Consider the following 17,428-nt stretch of genomic DNA (forward strand, 5'->3'; position numbering starts at 1 on the left):
TCATAAATCAAACACTAAGCATGCATGAAATGTGTATTAATACAATGCAGGATAATGGTGACAACAGGAAATCAAATAATTTAACAGGAATAATTATGTGCAAAAAAATTAAATCTGACTCTAGTCGGTGTTTTTTCACAAAATGATAAACATTAGCTTTGGGAGAATTAATTAAGAAAGGTTAAATTATTGCTTTTTTCATATTAAAAAAAAAATGTGTCCATGTGGGTTGATTAGAAAATAAAAATTGAAAAATCTGCATGTTTCCTGTTAAGTATGGTTCATTTATTTGGTGCTTTATTTTGAAAAATTGCTGCAAGGTTCACACTGCCATAGCCATACAATATATCCTATTTTCTGACCAACTGCTGATAATAACCCTCTGTTTCAGCCTCAGATACTACTGTTTGTTTTTAGCTGTCATATAATGACATAAAACTTCCTCCTAAAGTGTCTTAATTGGCAAAGATAACGCCATTATGAAAGTAATTAGATCAAGGTGTAAATACTTTTTAGATAAACCTGCCATTTATGCCTCATGTATAGTACAATGCATGCATGTATTGGTGTTATCAATAAATTAGTCATTCCTGCAAACAGGCCAGCTGTACTGCATCTCTTCAAATAGTACTGTTGCTGTTTACAACACTGGCAGACCACACTGCAGTGCAGGAACAAGCACCTGATGGATGAATACATTGATTCGGATGAATACTGATGAGGAGAGCTGCTAGGCCACTCTTCTGCCCAACAGTTGCCACCTTGACTGCCCGTTCCAAAAAACCGCTGTCACAGTTTCAGGTTTCCAGCATGCTGTGCTGTATCGCTTGTCTCCAACAGAGGTCATAATGCCTGTAATCACAATAATAAAGGACAAGGCTGTGCCCTGGTACGCTTGGAGACACGTCCAAAGGCGCACACAGAGATACGCAGCAGTGTAGACAGGTGAGTCTGCACAGTGGGGGAAGTACAGCAGCAAAAAAGTGTCAACTTACATGATACACTTAGGCGCACAGGCTGCCACACACACTTATGAAGTGTTGGTGGTAGAGGGGAGATTGTCCCTCATAAAGCACAAATAACAAACCACCAACAGCTTTATTATTGCTAATGAACGTCATTGTGATAATAAGGGATGTGCTGTGTTTGAGACGCTCTAAGTGGTGGAAATTAAGGAGCTGGGTACTCCTCCCGCAGGCCAGCGCGCGCACTGTCTGAGGAGCGCGCGTTCACTTATCGCTGCTCGCATACATTCATGGCTGTGTCCGCGTGTGATAGCCGGACTGACGAAACAACCAGCTGCCAGTGGAGATCTCTGGCCATTTTATACTGTCTCTCTCTCTCCCCACTCTCTCTCTCTCTTCCCCTCCCTCCCCCCCTCTCTTTTACGCAGTTGTTATGGAAGTGTGCGTAACTTCTGATCACACATGCAGACCCTTTGTGTTAACTTGACCTTAAAACATCTTTAAAAAAAGTTCTTAGAAAAAAACAACCTGATTAATTACTAATGGTTTCCCAAAACATCACGTATAAGGATCATGCTTCAACAAATACCAGTCATAATTACTCTCCTGATTAGGGTTTTTACCGCAGTCAAAATAACTGCATTCAAAATATAACTAAAACAAATCACATTTTAAATTCCTATACATTTTGCTTAATGTTAATTCTCATAAAAAAAGGCTAAAAAAGCAAAATGAAAGCATTCCATTTATGGTATACATGCGCAACTGTTCCTCGAGTTGCCTTTGTCCACTTATTTCAGAAAAAATGTTTTTTTTAATTCCTCTAAACGTCAAGAACTCCTGACCAGAGTCTACTTTTTGCAGTGTGGAGTCTTGGTTTTGTTCCTCGGCTCCATTTCTGTGAGGCAGAAAGGGGGCGGGGATGGGATATTCAGATGAGCCGGAGTGACAGCTTCAGTTTCCCCCAATGCTCTGTGTGTCTGAAACTCCACTGGCTCCTTCCCTGCTAACTCCTCACTTCATAGTGCTGCGTACTAAAAACATCGGACGCTAGGGGATCAAGACGCATGCCACATTGCCTCTATGAGGGCACTTTAACTGATCTTTCGGGGTTTTTTCCCAGTAAGGGGGCTGTGGAGGGAGGACTTTTTTTATTCTCATTGTCTGATGACTGTTTGCACGGCTGATTATTGAGCTGATTGTTTATTATTTTGGCTCTTGTTGCCCGACGCCCTGCGCGTTTTTTCCTCCCTTTTTGGAATCGGCGACCTATCGCGCGCTCACCAATGTCCTATCCTCAGGGTTACCTCTACCAGCCCCCGGGCTCCCTGGCGCTCTATTCGTGTCCGGCTTACGGGGCCTCGGCTCTGGCTGCCCCGCGGAATGAAGACTTGGCGAGGTCGTCCTCTGGCTCAGCCTTCAGTCCTTACCCCGGATCGGCTGCTTTCTCCGCCTCGGCCGGTGCGAGTTTCTCCAGTCCGCTGTCATACTCCTCGGATCCAACTGCGGGATTCCCATCTTACATGGTAAAATATCTCTTATCCTCGTGTATTTTGCTTTATGAAAAGGCTCCGACGTCTGCGAAGGCATCGATTAGTTTGAGTGTGTTAGTGCGCAAAAATGTTCGGCTGCCTTTCCCTGGCATTTAGCTCGATTTTATCGCTTCAAGTTCATAATGTTTTTGGCATCAATCTCCAGTCACTAAGTTATGATTAACTGTCTTATTGGCTGCATGGCTGGAATACAATGAAACTTAGTGGCCTACTCGTCAGGTTCTAAGGATAAAATCTTTAACCCTTTTGGCTTAAATGGGATTTTTAAGCTTGAGCTGCAAATTGCACAGGCTTGACCAATGCTTAACACTCACTGCGCAGCTAATAATGTAAAACAGAACACCAACTAAGATTTTTATTAAGCCTTCAGCCTCTAAGCTATTAATTTATGTATCATAGAAAATGAATATACCACAAGCCATAACTCCCTCTTCTTCAGAAAGTCATTAAAATCACTGAGGATGGGCTCTCTTTTATGACTTTACTGAGAGTTGAATAAACGGAATTTTAACATGAAAAGCATGGCTCGCAATGCTAATGTCACAGGGCACTTCAAGCGTTTTAGGAAAAGGTGCATATCAAGTGATTTGCTAATGGGATTTGTAATGCTGCAAAGAGAAGATATGTTAACACATTGGGGCTGCCACAACAAAACAAAAAAGCAGCCGCTGAGAAAAAAGAGAGATAATAGGTGATTAAAGAAAATTGAAATTTCCTTTTTATTATCTCTACGGCCATATTAACAGGCATCCTGTTATTAGTTAATCCGATAATGATCTTAACCATTAGTTAACCATTAGTCCATGTCTTTCTGCGGCCTGCTTTTACGCACGGCACGTCTGGGCTTTCTACCCAGCTTCCAATTAAGTGATTTTTAAACAATCTTCATGGGTTGAAAAATACAACACAGATGCTGGGTAGAATCCTAATAAACTTTATTCTAATGATAGACTGAGCTTTATTTATTCATTTGGTGAAATGTGAGACATGTTTATATGTTTAACAAAAGATTTGGATAAAATCTGCCGGTGCGTAAACACAAACATCCCATAGGATTTTAAAGACAATATCGTGTTAAACTAAACGGATTCTTCGGCTGGTTTGGAGAAATTTGACTTCATCTTTTTATGCTTTAAAATAAGGCATTTGTGTTTGGATTTGTTTTGCAAATTACACAGCAGTCGTATTAAAGTTACATTTAGAAAACTCGGAGCCATAAAACAACCACAGACTCGTGACTTTTTTCCAACTTTCCCCAGAGCTCTCCATATGACGCGCACACGACGGGCATGGCCGGGGCATTGAGTTACCACCCATACGGAAGCCCGGGGTACCCCTACCAACTCAACGACCCGGCTTACCGCAAAAACGCCACCAGGGACGCCACGGCCACCCTGAAGGCCTGGCTACAGGAGCACAGGAAGAACCCGTACCCGACCAAAGGCGAGAAGATCATGCTCGCCATCATCACAAAGATGACCCTGACGCAGGTTTCAACTTGGTTCGCGAACGCCAGGAGGAGGCTCAAGAAGGAAAATAAGATGACCTGGGCGCCCAGGAATAAGAGCGAGGACGAGGACGAGGAGGACGGGGACGGAGAGAGGAAGGAGGTGGAGCGCTCTGAGAAAACGCTGGACAACAGCGAGGCTTCAGCGGAGGATGAAGGTGGGGTATAATCCGGCGACCGAGCCAATGATCCGTTTAACTATTCAGGGGAGGATGGGGGTGAGGCAGAGGAGGGGCGGAAGCCCCCTTTTTTATTTACTGCTCAACATGTTTAGTGCCAAAATATTATGCGTAAAAATGTTATACGTAAAAATGCAAGTAAGACCATTTTTTTCATGGAAGATAATTATTCAGAAAAACTAAATTATTTTTACCAATATTCAGTTTATTTGTATGCACTTTTTAGTAGCCATATTGACTGATCTATATAGGAAAATAGATACTGAATGACCTGTTAGGATGGACATTTATATATTTTTTCCTAACATGATTAATAGCAGGTCAAAGTCAAAGTGGACACAGACGTAAACCTAAACTGGGGTTTCAGGGTTATTGTCTTGATGGATTTTAATACAATCATGTAAATTAGAGATAACATTATAACATTACATTGCATTATTAGAATAATCTTAAGGCTTTTAACAGCAGCTTTCTATCTAAAATGATTAATAATTAATACGTCACGTATTCAACCTTGATTGGATTGTTTCAATGGGCATGGAATGCATTTACTTCAAAATAAGTTTAGTTTAGTTAATTTCAGGGCTTACATTTATTCTCTCATTTTCAGAATTCATGTTTAATTTTGAAGGATCATTTTCTTTTGACTGAATTTGTTTTCCTCTCTCTCTCTCTCACCTTTTTTTTTTTTTTTTTTTTTTTTTTTTTGTTAACTTTATATTTTATTTTCTTAATTCCTCCCAGGTATCAGTTTGCACGTGGACACCCTAACGGACCACTCGTGCTCGGCGGAGTCTGACGTGGAGAAGGTCAGCTGTCGTGTGGGAGGGGATCTGAGCTCTGACCAGGCCGGAGACAAGTGCGACGAGGACGGCAACGAGCAGCACCACGACCAGCGCGCTCAGCTCTCGCCCAAAAACGTCACATCGTCGCCTCTCACGGGAGTAGAAGCTCCAGTTCTCGGTCATCACCACCCACACAACAACCACCATCATCATCACCACCTCCATCACCTCCACCAGCTCCACAGAGAGCGCGAGGATCTGGCCCGGAGCCTCGTGAGCAGCACTAATATTCCCACCAGTAAAGCGTCTTCCTGCCTTGACAGCAGACCCTCATCCGGGCCCTCTCAGAACCCTACAGTCAAGCCCAAATTGTGGTCGCTGGCGGAGATTGCTACCTCGGACCAAAAGCAGCAACATCAGCAACCGGGGCAGTCTGCAGGGCAACCAAATAACCCCTCCTCCAGCGGTGGCCTCCTCACCCCCTCCACGCCTTCCAGCACCTCCCCGGCTGCCAGTTCCCCCTCCCTTTACCCGGCCCCCTCCATCCTTGGAAGACCTATTTATTACACTTCTCCCTTTTATAGCAATTACACAAACTATGGCAACTTCAGCCCCCTGCAGGGCCAAGGGATCCTGCGCTACACTAATTCATCCGGAGTGAGCCTGGCTGCAGCCGCCGCAGCCGCTGCAGCCGCTGCTGCTGCAAACGAGGGTCTGAGCTCCTCTCAGCAGGCCGTGGAGGCGAGCACTAACCCCAAACACAGGCCTGACTCCCCCCTCGTTAAAAATAACCCGAACCAGATTGTTGTTGTCGAGCAGCAGCAACAACATTTCAGACCCGCAAATTTAGAAGCAAAGAAAGGTACGTAATAACACGTTGCGCTTAACAGAAAGGTTTCAAGGACTTATTTAATCTGGTGTTGGATCTTGAAGTTCAGTTTTTTCTATGGTGACAGTAAAACGAGTCCACTTGTTTCCAATGCAAATCATTCGAAGGTGTCAGTGTCATGTTTTCCTGCAGCAATGCCATACAAGGATCCGGTTGTTTTCGCCTTTTTAGGAGAAATATGAGCTTTCTCAAGGTGATCTTGCATTAAAAACAAGTGGCATTATCTGACATTATTTGCAAGTTTCCGCTTGATTCAGCTGAACACAATTTTGGACTGAAACGAGAGTAAATGACTCATTAGGATGGACTTTTGCTGCGTAAATGAACGCGTCCTATTGCGTGAAAGTCAGCGCCTAAATCATTGACACATAATTATCCCCTTTAATTGATCAGTTTCATATTTTGGTATTTTAAAGTCTCATTAGATCAGGTGGAGGGGCTTTCTGATTAGAATCAGTTAAAGGTATATCAAGAGAATCGTATGCAAACAAATGCGTAAAAGTGGCCACACCTGCAGATAGACATTCAAATAATCCCATTAAAGACAGGCCCCAAATCAGACCAACCACGTGCACCTGCGCGCGCACACAATCACAAAGTGGCAGCCTGAGCTGAGAAATGTTGCCATACTTTGAACGGGAAATCTATTTTTAATATTTCCTCTAATACGCCCGGATGTGCGTGCGTGTCGTTGTGCGCAAAGTGGGCCCCGAATCTTACCTTTCAGGTTTAGGATAATTAAAATCACACAGGGTCAGCCAAAAGCAAACACATCAGTTAGTTTGCTCCGTGCACTCATCGTGCAACTTTTTTTTTTTTTTTTTTTTTTTTTTTTTTACATCTTCAAATGTCACTGAGGTGGTTGTGCACATTCAAAGCTTTGCGCACAGGAATGCATGCAGGCTTTTTTCCAAACCGGTAATTAGGCAGTGGGGATTTTAATAAGCACTGGCAGTTCACCACTGCTTTTTTCTTGTAGAGCCAGCCTGTAGAAAACTTAATGTTTTCTAGGTTTGTGGAGGGAGTCGATCATTTGATCGTTTGGGATTTTTTATTTCCACGCTCTGCAGGTAGGTGTCACAATTGCTTTGAGTATAAAGCGAGTGAGGCCACCACCTTTTAGCCCTCATGTTTTAACCCCCTTAACCTTTCCCCTAAACCGGATCTAGTGCCACCATACAGACGGAATAAAAGCTGCTACCGCTTTCTCAGCTGCTCACAGACTGGGACACATCAGATTACTGTTATTATAACTGTATAATTTCAGCGGACTTTATTTTATTTGTTGATTTTGATGCATTTCATATGCTGGTTTGAAACAGATCTCCCATTATATGTGATTTACATGTTATTTCTCAGGTTCATATAGTTTGCTTATTTGCCACGGTATATTGTTTTAGTATTTACGTGTGGAAAAACATAATTTGGCCTTTCAGTGAAACCGTATTCGTAAATGGAAGTGTCTTTGGGACGTACAGCTGACGGAACTGACGTGAACTTGAGGACTTCAAAGTGGAATAGCCTACATTTGATATTTATTTTTTTAAATGATGGCGAAATGATGCCTATAATTTATGCAAGTTGTATTGCAAAATGGGAAACTGACATCGTCTGTTTGTTTTGTAAATATATATATTATGGACGGTTTTTATTTGAGACTCATTTGGGGGAAAAAAAGCTACACAATCTTGTTATCAGGAGAACTTTTACTAATTTATATCTTTGAATGTAAATAAAAGAAAACGCGCTGGTATCGATGATATTCATTATTCAAAGGAGAAAATATTAAACTGTTTTCCCAACTATCACATCAATCTTGGGGAGTCATTCTTTTATTTTTCACAGAGCTTTATTTAACACTGCCGTTTGATTTGATTCACCATGCTCTCATTGCGCTTTTATTTTGACAGTCACACACAGATGGGAAATGTTTGATGAATCTCGCTTTTCATAAACATTATGAGTTTTCACAGATTGCACAATCCATTCAGTGTAAATGGACCATCATTTTCTTTTAGAGGCTCATTCCGGTCAGGGGGGTCTCACTTGGTCACATATTCACGACCTTGATTGGGATAAACGACATACTTATTTCATTTTCCTCCCCTTTTTTCTCTCCCCTCGCGCAGCCTGCCGCACATTTCTTTTTTCACTGTGATTAATACAGCCGTGGGACGCATCGGGCATTATGGGCTCCCAGCGGGGCCGTCCCTGGAGCTTTTTTCGCCTGGTTCAGGATGGGTCAGCCCTGCCTGCTTCATTACGGCACGGCATTGAGCAATCCATAAAAGTCTATCTAAGCATCTGCCAGCTCCAATGGGCTGTGTGATGGGCCCTAATCGGACAGGCTTTCCTCTGCTTTTCATCATGGCTCTGTGTGTGTTATTACTGCGGCTCCAGGACACAGCTAATTACTGTGATTGGAAGAGGAACGCTCAGATTTAAGAAAATAAGAGTTTATTAGTTAAGAAAACGATAACAAAATAGGCTAATCAGACTGACATTAATAGAAGTGTTGAACTGATTTACATAGAATAAAAAACAGTGCTACTATAAGTATTGATGTTATCATGTATTATAATAAAAGTAATGCTAATTAAACCCAGTTAAGCCTTATTCATCAGGGGTAATGCAAATAATTAATATACAGTAGAAGTAATTCATTAATAATAATAATAATAATAATAATAATAATGTAACAATATGATAATGATAAAATTATAATGACGATACATACTATCATTTGTTATCCTATTGAAATGTCAACATATGAGCCTTATTGATTCATAATGCTGATACTTTAAAAATTGAGATGCTAATTATTGATATCAATAATCAAAACAGTAACAAATTATAATTACAAACAATGTTTACTACTCCTATTACAATCATAATAATAAAATACATGATTACAACCAAAATCATCATCAACATAATAAGAATGATCTTATAAGCCCTCTATTCTACTGATATAATGATTAAGCCTAATGCATTCTTGATGATAAAATACATGATAACAATCATCATCATCATAATCATGAAAAAAATGATAATTACAATTCCTCTTATAATATAAAATGAGCAAAACGTTTCCACAATAATGCTAATACTTAAAATCTGATATGTTAATGCAAAGTGTCAAGATTTATAAACACAATAATAAGAATAGTAACAAATAATTTACTATGATTTTAAAAATGTACAAATATTATAAGTAGTAACTATTTTAATATTAGATATTACAACAATTACTGCTCGAGTTAGTATTACTACTTCTACTACTACAACTACCATTACTCAAAATAATCATAGTAAAATAATTCATGATAACAATAGTCAGAATAATCATACTAAGAATGATAATTATAATCATTTTGATGATAATAATATAATAAAATTTCAGCCCAATATTTATCCTTGATAACAGAATGTATAATAACAAGCATCATCACCATTATCATCATTATCAGTAAAGGATGAAAATTATAATCCCACGTATCATGGTAATAATCAACAAGCCTAATATATCCTTGTTAATAAACTACATGATAACAATCATCATCATAATCATCATCATCATATGGATGATGATTATAATCCCTTTTATCAGAATAATTGAATAACAAATTATCTTAATATAGCCATGATAATGCTTATACATATAATTTGATATGCTCATGCCCAACTGTGCTTTAAATAATATCTAGTGCTGTCAACATATTTGATTAATTAATAACAGGGGTAAAAACGTGTGCTGATTAACCACACTCTGATGCATCACACAACCAGCCTTAGCAGCTTTATGACTTCAACTGGAACATATGTAAAAATTCTCTTTGCAGTTTTATATATATATATATATATATATATATATATATATATATATATATATATAATTTTCTGGATAAACTCCATATTCTACAGATTAACACCATCATAGATTGACTAGTAAGTGGACTATTTGTCCTTGGTGTCAACCTCTCCTGTTTCAAAAGCAAGTACAAAGTCTTCATTCCATTCAGAAGCATGTACTTTCTGATTGTTTTGTTGCTTTTATCATTGAATCTACTAGTAATGCAGTCCTTCTCAACTCATTGACGTATGTTGATTAATTATGATCAATTCATTACAAAGTCTACAATTAATTTGATTATTTTAAAATTGACTGACGACACTAATGATAATTATTCTGAATCCAATAATGATAATCATAAAAGTTACCCATAATAACTACAAAAACAATGTTTATCTCTAGTATTACAAGTACTAGCCTAATTCAGCTACTTTAACTGCCAACCATCACTACTACTCCTATACTAATAAAGGCTGATTTAATGGTAACTTTATTCAAACATGTAAACAACAACTTAGAAACATTTTAAAACTAAAACAAAGTAGAAAACAGTAACTTCCATCTGCAAATTAAGCATCTCATTTAGCACAATCAAAAAGAAGTAGGAAGAAGAATGAACTGATTTTTACCCTAGCCCTTCAATTTCTTAAACACATACCAGCTTTAATCAAAATATTGTCTCATTTTACATCAGTTTTTGAAACTAGTGCACTGTCAATATACACCATTTAGAACATAATAGTTATAAAAATAATGATGATAATAATTCTGTATTTCAGCGTTGCACTTGTATGCTTTTTTATACTTGAGAATATTTTGTCCCACCACACTTTTGGCCTCACAGGGTGTGAAATCCTTGAAGATCAAATATCTAATATTCCTGTCCTCCAAGAGCAGGCCTCCATCATCGCTCCCAGCCAGACTAAAAGCTAATCCTTCATTTTCCAGTTGAATTTGAGCTCAAGTGTTGTCCAAATCTCATGGGACTCCCTTTCACCTTGGTTTTCCTCTTCCGCCTCCTCCTTCTCCTCCTCCTTCTCCTCCCTTGACTCATCCAAGGAAGTAATATTTGGCTGCCACCCGGGACACAGTGGAGGGTAAACCTAACTAAACTCAGTTAAACCACCTTTTAGGCTGACAGGAGTCTTTGTCACAGAAATTCATGGTGTACTTTGCAGTGAATATTGTCACAAAGTCAGGAATGTGATGAAAGCAAGCTCTTATGAGGAGGAAAGGACTAATATGGCTCTCTGTTTGAAATGGTGTTTTCCTTCCTGATACTGAAATATTTCACCCTACGTCTTTCTTTCACGCTGTAGCCCCTGGCCAGCTTCTTCCTCTTCAGCCCAAGTGCTTTCATTAGGAGATGATTTATTGAAATACATGCTTCATTCTCAGGTGGGCTCCCCTGAGGACTCAGCACTGTTGTCAAATAAGTCCAGAGGCCCTCTCTAAAGCACACACAGGGCTTTAACACTCTCTTTCTCCCTCCCTTTCCCTTTCTCCCTACCTTTCTCTCACCCGCTGCTGCACCCTCCAAATGTCAACATTTGTTCTCAATAAAACCAGTTATTGTTTCTGTTTAAGGGGAAAAAAAATGCTCTGCAACCGGTTGCCTTTGAACACATGAAAAGAAACTTCCACTCTTCCTCTCCGTTTGATTGAGAGCAATGGCAAGTGAAAATGGGAGCAAGGCGTCCATAGCACATGACAAACCTCAAGCTGTGAAGCCTGTTATGAAACGATTGTGAATTTACGCCACAATTAGTCACAATCATGCCGAGGCATTTCAGACCTCTTTGAGGAGCCGGCTCTCTGCCTCATGTTAGCTGAAGTATGTGCAGAAGAAACAAAAACAGGCGCCCTTCAGTGACTGGATATTGATCCTCAAGGGCAACACAGACAATTTACAGTACAGCCAAGTGTACAGTGGAGTATGTAGCCAAGCTAAGCCTGTGCTTTAAAGCAAGGGAATAATTTCCACTTATCTAGATATTCTTTAATTCCATGCGTTGCATATCAAATACACTCATAATCCTATCATATAGCTTACCAAAGAGGCTGTGTTCATCCACGCTAAGGACTAGTTGTCATTGGAAGCTAAATTGATGCTATCACTAGGCTCATAGGCTCCACGCGAGTGCCGACTGGAGAGCAAGTGGACTCATTCCCCTTATCGTTGATCAAATAAGCAGCTCGCATATGCAGATAATTCATGAGCTCTTTGTATCCTTTATCCTCCCATCAACCCTTTCTCCTCCAAAATGCTTTAGACATTAATCTCTGACGCACACCTGCATGCCACACTAACAGGAAGTTAATGTTGTTAAAGTTTTATTGCAGCAATGAGGGGTTTAGTGTAATTCACAAACTGTTATTGTGGCAATTATTGGATAAGATGTTAAATAAGACCAAAAGGCCTTAAATGTGTTTTAAACCAATGATAATAACTGAAACTGACAAAGATTATGTGTTGTTTTTATTTGATAAAAATGTAAGACAAGCATCAAAATAGTCTCTATTGTTATTGGGATACACTACAATGAAATTTGATAGTATTATTGCTATCTTTTGTGGGATAAAGAAGGACTTAAGTAGTGAAAACATTGTAAAAAATTGCATTTACCCTTTAATTAATAATGGAAGCCCTGAGACAGGGCTGTCAAAACATTCTTCATAGAAGGCCGCATACAGAAAAACATAAGGATGACTGGACTGCTTTGAAATCCCTCAACTTTAGTGTATTAAAGTTGGTAAAACTAATTCAATGTAGGGTGAGTCTAATGTAGAAGTTTAAGGCTTAGGAATCAACATAGGGCCCGATGTGCCACAACCTGGGGCTGGAGAGGGGAGTGGGACAAACTCAACAGCATTTCTGTTGTCAGGGCATTTCCATGCCCAGAGACATCCATAGCGCAACCAGGGGTTCATGGCAACCTTGCCAACTGCCCCTAGGTACCCTAGGCCGTGCTTACTCTCTACATCCACCCTTTACTCTGCCCTAAAGAGGTCGATTTTGTTATTTATTCAACTGATTATTTACCCATATCTCTGTTAATATGCAAAGACATCCAGAGCAAGAACAGGGTTGTGTTAGTTCTCCTTCACACCTGATGTTGCTCTCAGGCAGGCTTACTTTCCAAATATACAATTTAGTTGCCATCATCCTTTTGTCTTTATTCCATTAGGGTGTTTAAATCAAATTATTAAGTTGTCAGTATTACTATTTGCATTATTGTCTCAGTGTACTGATGAAAAAAGCATTTAAACATATTCCTCGCCAAAATGTTTGTTTACAAAATGAATTCAGCAGCACCACCTAGTGAAGAAAGTAAGGAGTGCAAAACAATGAAGCACAAGCTTCATGATCTAACATGGTCCAAAATTCTTTTTTTTTTTTTTCTTTTTCTTTTTTTTTTTTGGTATTTATTTTGGGCCAATTAAATTGGCATTGCGTTTGGTCCCCAGGCTTCAGTTTAATCACCCCTTCAATACACTCTGAGAACAAAGAGTTAAAGGCTGTTTAAAGAAATTGCATTAACTTTAAAATCCAAAACAGCTATTGCAGCCCTATTTCTCTGAGTTCATTGAACACATTATTGTAGCACTTTATTTTAGTAGGCACTAATTACCTTGTAATTTTCTAGTATTAAATGTAGTTAGTAGTAATTTCTCAGGACTAAGGTGATAATTACATTGTAATAAGTTGGCATTTTACCAAGTAATAACTCAGTGGTATTAAGTAAGTATTTACGCAGTATTAATGTTTTGATTATTGAGTAGTTCCTTTTAATATTGTGCCATTTCTCTGGCAATTAGGTGGTATTCTGCCCTTACCCTCTAACCCTAACTCCTAACCCTTGTAATATTGTGGCAATTCACTGGTAATTTGGTTGTGGTTTGTCAAGTAATCACTAAGAAATAAGATGCCAGTTTTCTGTTAAAGCTGCTTGAATTCCCTGGAAATTTTCTGTATTTTGACCAACTATATTAAGGTGAGTTCTTCCTGAATAATTTTCAAGTAATTTAAGGCTTAGGGTTAGGGGGTAAGGTTTAGGGTAAGGGTAAAATACCACCTAACTGCCAGGCAATTGTGACATTATTGCAAGTAATAAGTCGATAATTAATAAATTATTACTAGGTTAATACTTAGTTAATATTACTTTAATTATTTCTTGGTAAGAGGCCTATTTATTACAAGGTAACTGCCACCTTATTGTTGAGAAATTACTAGATAATCACACTCATTACTATAAAATTACTAACTAAAACAAAGTTTTACCCACAGGTTTTGATATAAGTGAATTGATCTTAATCACTTTAAGTAGCTTTTGGTGTTGTTCTTATTAATTTGAAAATCATCCTTTACTCTACAGAGTTTTCCAAAATGCCTGTGGGCATTAGACACTTCTGCACCATTAGTGAAGTTGACCACTGAGTTAGAGAAGTGCTGTCTGTGGGGAGAACTACCTTACAGTCATAGTTACTCGTAGTTATTCAAGTTAGCCTTTCTTGGGTGGCATGTATGTTTAAAGTTAAAATATGTGAAACACAGTGGAAATTGTAGTATTGCAGTAGATGAGAAGTGTGTAATTTAAAAATGAAAATGAGTTAATTTTTTGAGGTCTCAAATAAACAAATGACATGAACTCAATATGACAAAAACAAAGATGTGATAAATAAGTTCAGATCTAAAGAAAACAACCAACTTTTTCTTAAATCACAGGAAAACTAAATACATGAATGCTTGCCACTGTAGGGCTTCCATAGATCCAACCTTTTTTCACTGTATCTTCTCCAACACTCTGATATGTTTCACTATAACTCCACCTATGAAGGCCTGATCATAAATAAAGCCGATGTTCAGAGTTTGCCATAAGTAGCAGTTGAGCGGCGACTGAGAGACGAAAGGGAGCGGCGTACAAATCAGGTACAGGTGTGTTTAATAACGCACATCAAAGTGGACTGGGGGCTTTAAAACTGAGTCTGGGGTCCTGTCCTCTCGTAAAGGTGTCAGGTGAAATGTTCACTGCTCGGGATGATCAAGGGGAGTCTGCTGTACTGGATTTTGACACTCTCGTGCACACACACATCCAGATACACATGCATACTGGTTCTACCATGCCTCTACCACACTCGCACACTCAGGCTCTTAGACTCAGAGACGCTAATGCTTGTCCACACGAAGGACTAAACAAGGCCATTAGGAGCTCTGACTTCCACTCCTAATTGACAGTTATGTTTAATGCCTGTGGTGAGTAAACACTTCAGAGTAGTGGGCTGCACCTCTCAGCTGTAAATCAGGCAAAAAAAAGTGGAAGCTCGTGTTTGAGGCGGCTGTGAAAAACTCCCGTAAAGGTTGAATGTGAAAGGTGATCCGCAAAGAAGAAGAAAAAAATCCAAGGTGTGTGCGTATGTCTACAGTGTTTTGTGTCATTCTCACAAGATTGCAAACACGTAATACAACATACAATGGGTGCAGCTGGTGTTTGCACATCTACTTAGGAACAAATTCTTGTCCTTTGTTGCTCTATTACTGTTTTCACAGCGCTTATGCAACTGTACAACAAACATAAAGCATGTTATTACACACTATCAATCTGTCAGTATGAAATTCAATATCCTCCATAATTAAGACAAGTTTATATGCCAACATGCTCCCATCACATGCTAGTACAGGGAAAGTTCTTGGCAGGTGTTTGAATGTCATCCAAAAGGCCACAAAAGTATTGACTGATATAACTGTGTGGATCCAAAATGCAAAACAGTACAAATATAAAATAGGGCACACATTTTAGAATAATAAGATAATGCACATACTGATTTAAATGGTATGATAGCTGCATTCATTTAGCTTCAAAATAAGAAAGTATATCAATGGCAGGGTGGTGACCTGAAATGCTTTTTCATCTCCTGTAATTATGCCACAAACTCACAGGATTATATTGACTACAGCCACACAGACCAGGAGACATGAGGATATAAATGCACATCTTCCAAATAAAAGCTCAAGCAGTTTAATGAAATCCATGTTCTTATAAACACTAGAAAAAGAAGCAACAGTATGCACAAGCATGCAAATACACAGATACACAGTAGAAGATGGACCAGCTAGGGTTTAAAGCCTGGTCCACTATAAAAGATTTTAAAAATCATATCTATTTTTTTTTTTTATGTGAGACACCACTCATACGATGACTGATAACAAAGGGTTAAATATTTTCATTCTTACAGTGTGTGGTTGGCAGTGACATGACTGACACACCACTCACTAACAGATTCATACATCAACAGTCAATATCTGGACTCTCAAAACTCCAGATCTCAGGAGGACAAATGCAACCACAGAGCAAGGGTGTCCAAACTGTGGCCCTGGGACCTAATGGTTTGTTGTAAATTGGCCTGCAACAACTTAAAAAAAATAAATTAGATAACATTAAACATGTGCTTGACTTTATTGTACTTCATATAGGCTTTCCCACAGAATTAGCAGGGCACCTGAAAATCCCAGTAGTGATTAATTGATGATTTCAGTGCATGTGTGTAGGATCAGTAGCAGTGGTGCTAGCATGTGTCCCGGCTAACAGTTACTTCATTTTGGAGCTGAAAAGTATGTCAAGCCCAGATTCTCATGTTCAAATTACTTATGTGTGTCGATTTCTAACCCCTATTCATCACTGTTGTTACCTTTCGTCCACTTTGAACCAATTTTTACCCAATTGTAACCACTTTTCACCACTTTTTTTCCCTGCCCTTTATTCCTTTCTTAACCCCATTTTTGCAACATTAACCTAATTTTTGCATGTGTCGGCCCATTCTTGACTTTTTTTTTTTTTTTTTTTTTTTACCCATTTTTGCCAATCTGTAACAACTTTTCACAGCTTTTTTTCCCTGCCAATTTTTTTCACTTTTAACCCATTTTTTGCTTCTTTTAAACTGCTTTTCACCCCCTTTTTGCCTTTCCTATCCCATTTCTGCAGCTTTTATCTAATCTTTGCAGTTTTTGATCCATTTTTTATCTTTTATCCAAATTTTTACACTTTGTAAGCAATTTCCACCACTAATTTTACCCACAATTTTTGCTACTTTAAACCCTTTTATTGCCTCTTTGGAACTGCTTTTCAAAATATTTTTACCCTTTTTTGTCTTTCTCACCCATTTCTTTAGCTTTTAATCTAGTCTTCGCATATTTCAAACCATTTTTGCCACTTTTTACCCATTTTTGCGTCTTTAATCCCATTTTTGCGTCTTTAATCCCATTTTTTGCTAATTTTTGCCTGTTGTTTTCTTTTTTAAATTATGTGATTATTTTCCCCTTAAAGTTATTTCAGTTCTGTCTACTTTGTTCTCTGGCATCCTGAAATTTGTGCACATCATAGCTTAGCTATGAAGTCTAAAATTACTTTCTAAATGGTTTAGCTAATGGTACCATTCTCATTTTTAACATTACTATATATATATATATATATTTTTTTTTTTTTCTTTTTTTTTTTTTTAAAGGGGTTTACATTTTGAGAAATCCTTTGTTGTACTACGACATAGATAAAGAACAATCTTTTTTGTGCCAACAATCACAGACAATGGACCATGATTTTCCTCACCTCAATGGGCCTCCCATTCAGCTGGGCCAGAAAGCTCTCCCCTTCATCTTCACTTATGGATGGTCTTGCTTCTTAGTTTCAACAATGGGCAGTGAC

General features: G+C 38.7%; 1 protein-coding gene across 1 annotated transcript; it reads left to right on the top strand.

Annotated features, from left to right (window-relative positions):
- Positions 1-2,015: 2,015 nt before the first annotated feature.
- On the top strand, positions 2,016-7,616 carry irx2a (iroquois homeobox 2a). The gene is made up of 3 exons (XM_041793761.1): positions 2,016-2,491; positions 3,778-4,183; positions 4,949-7,616. Exons 1-3 carry the CDS (start codon positions 2,252-2,254, stop codon positions 5,857-5,859), a joined length of 1,557 nt encoding a protein of 518 aa, XP_041649695.1. The 5' UTR covers positions 2,016-2,251; the 3' UTR covers positions 5,860-7,616.
- The last annotated feature ends 9,812 nt before the right edge of the window (positions 7,617-17,428 follow it).

This window comes from Cheilinus undulatus, linkage group 8, assembly GCF_018320785.1.
Source record: "Cheilinus undulatus linkage group 8, ASM1832078v1, whole genome shotgun sequence".
NCBI classification, from domain to species: Eukaryota; Metazoa; Chordata; class Actinopteri; order Labriformes; family Labridae; genus Cheilinus; species Cheilinus undulatus.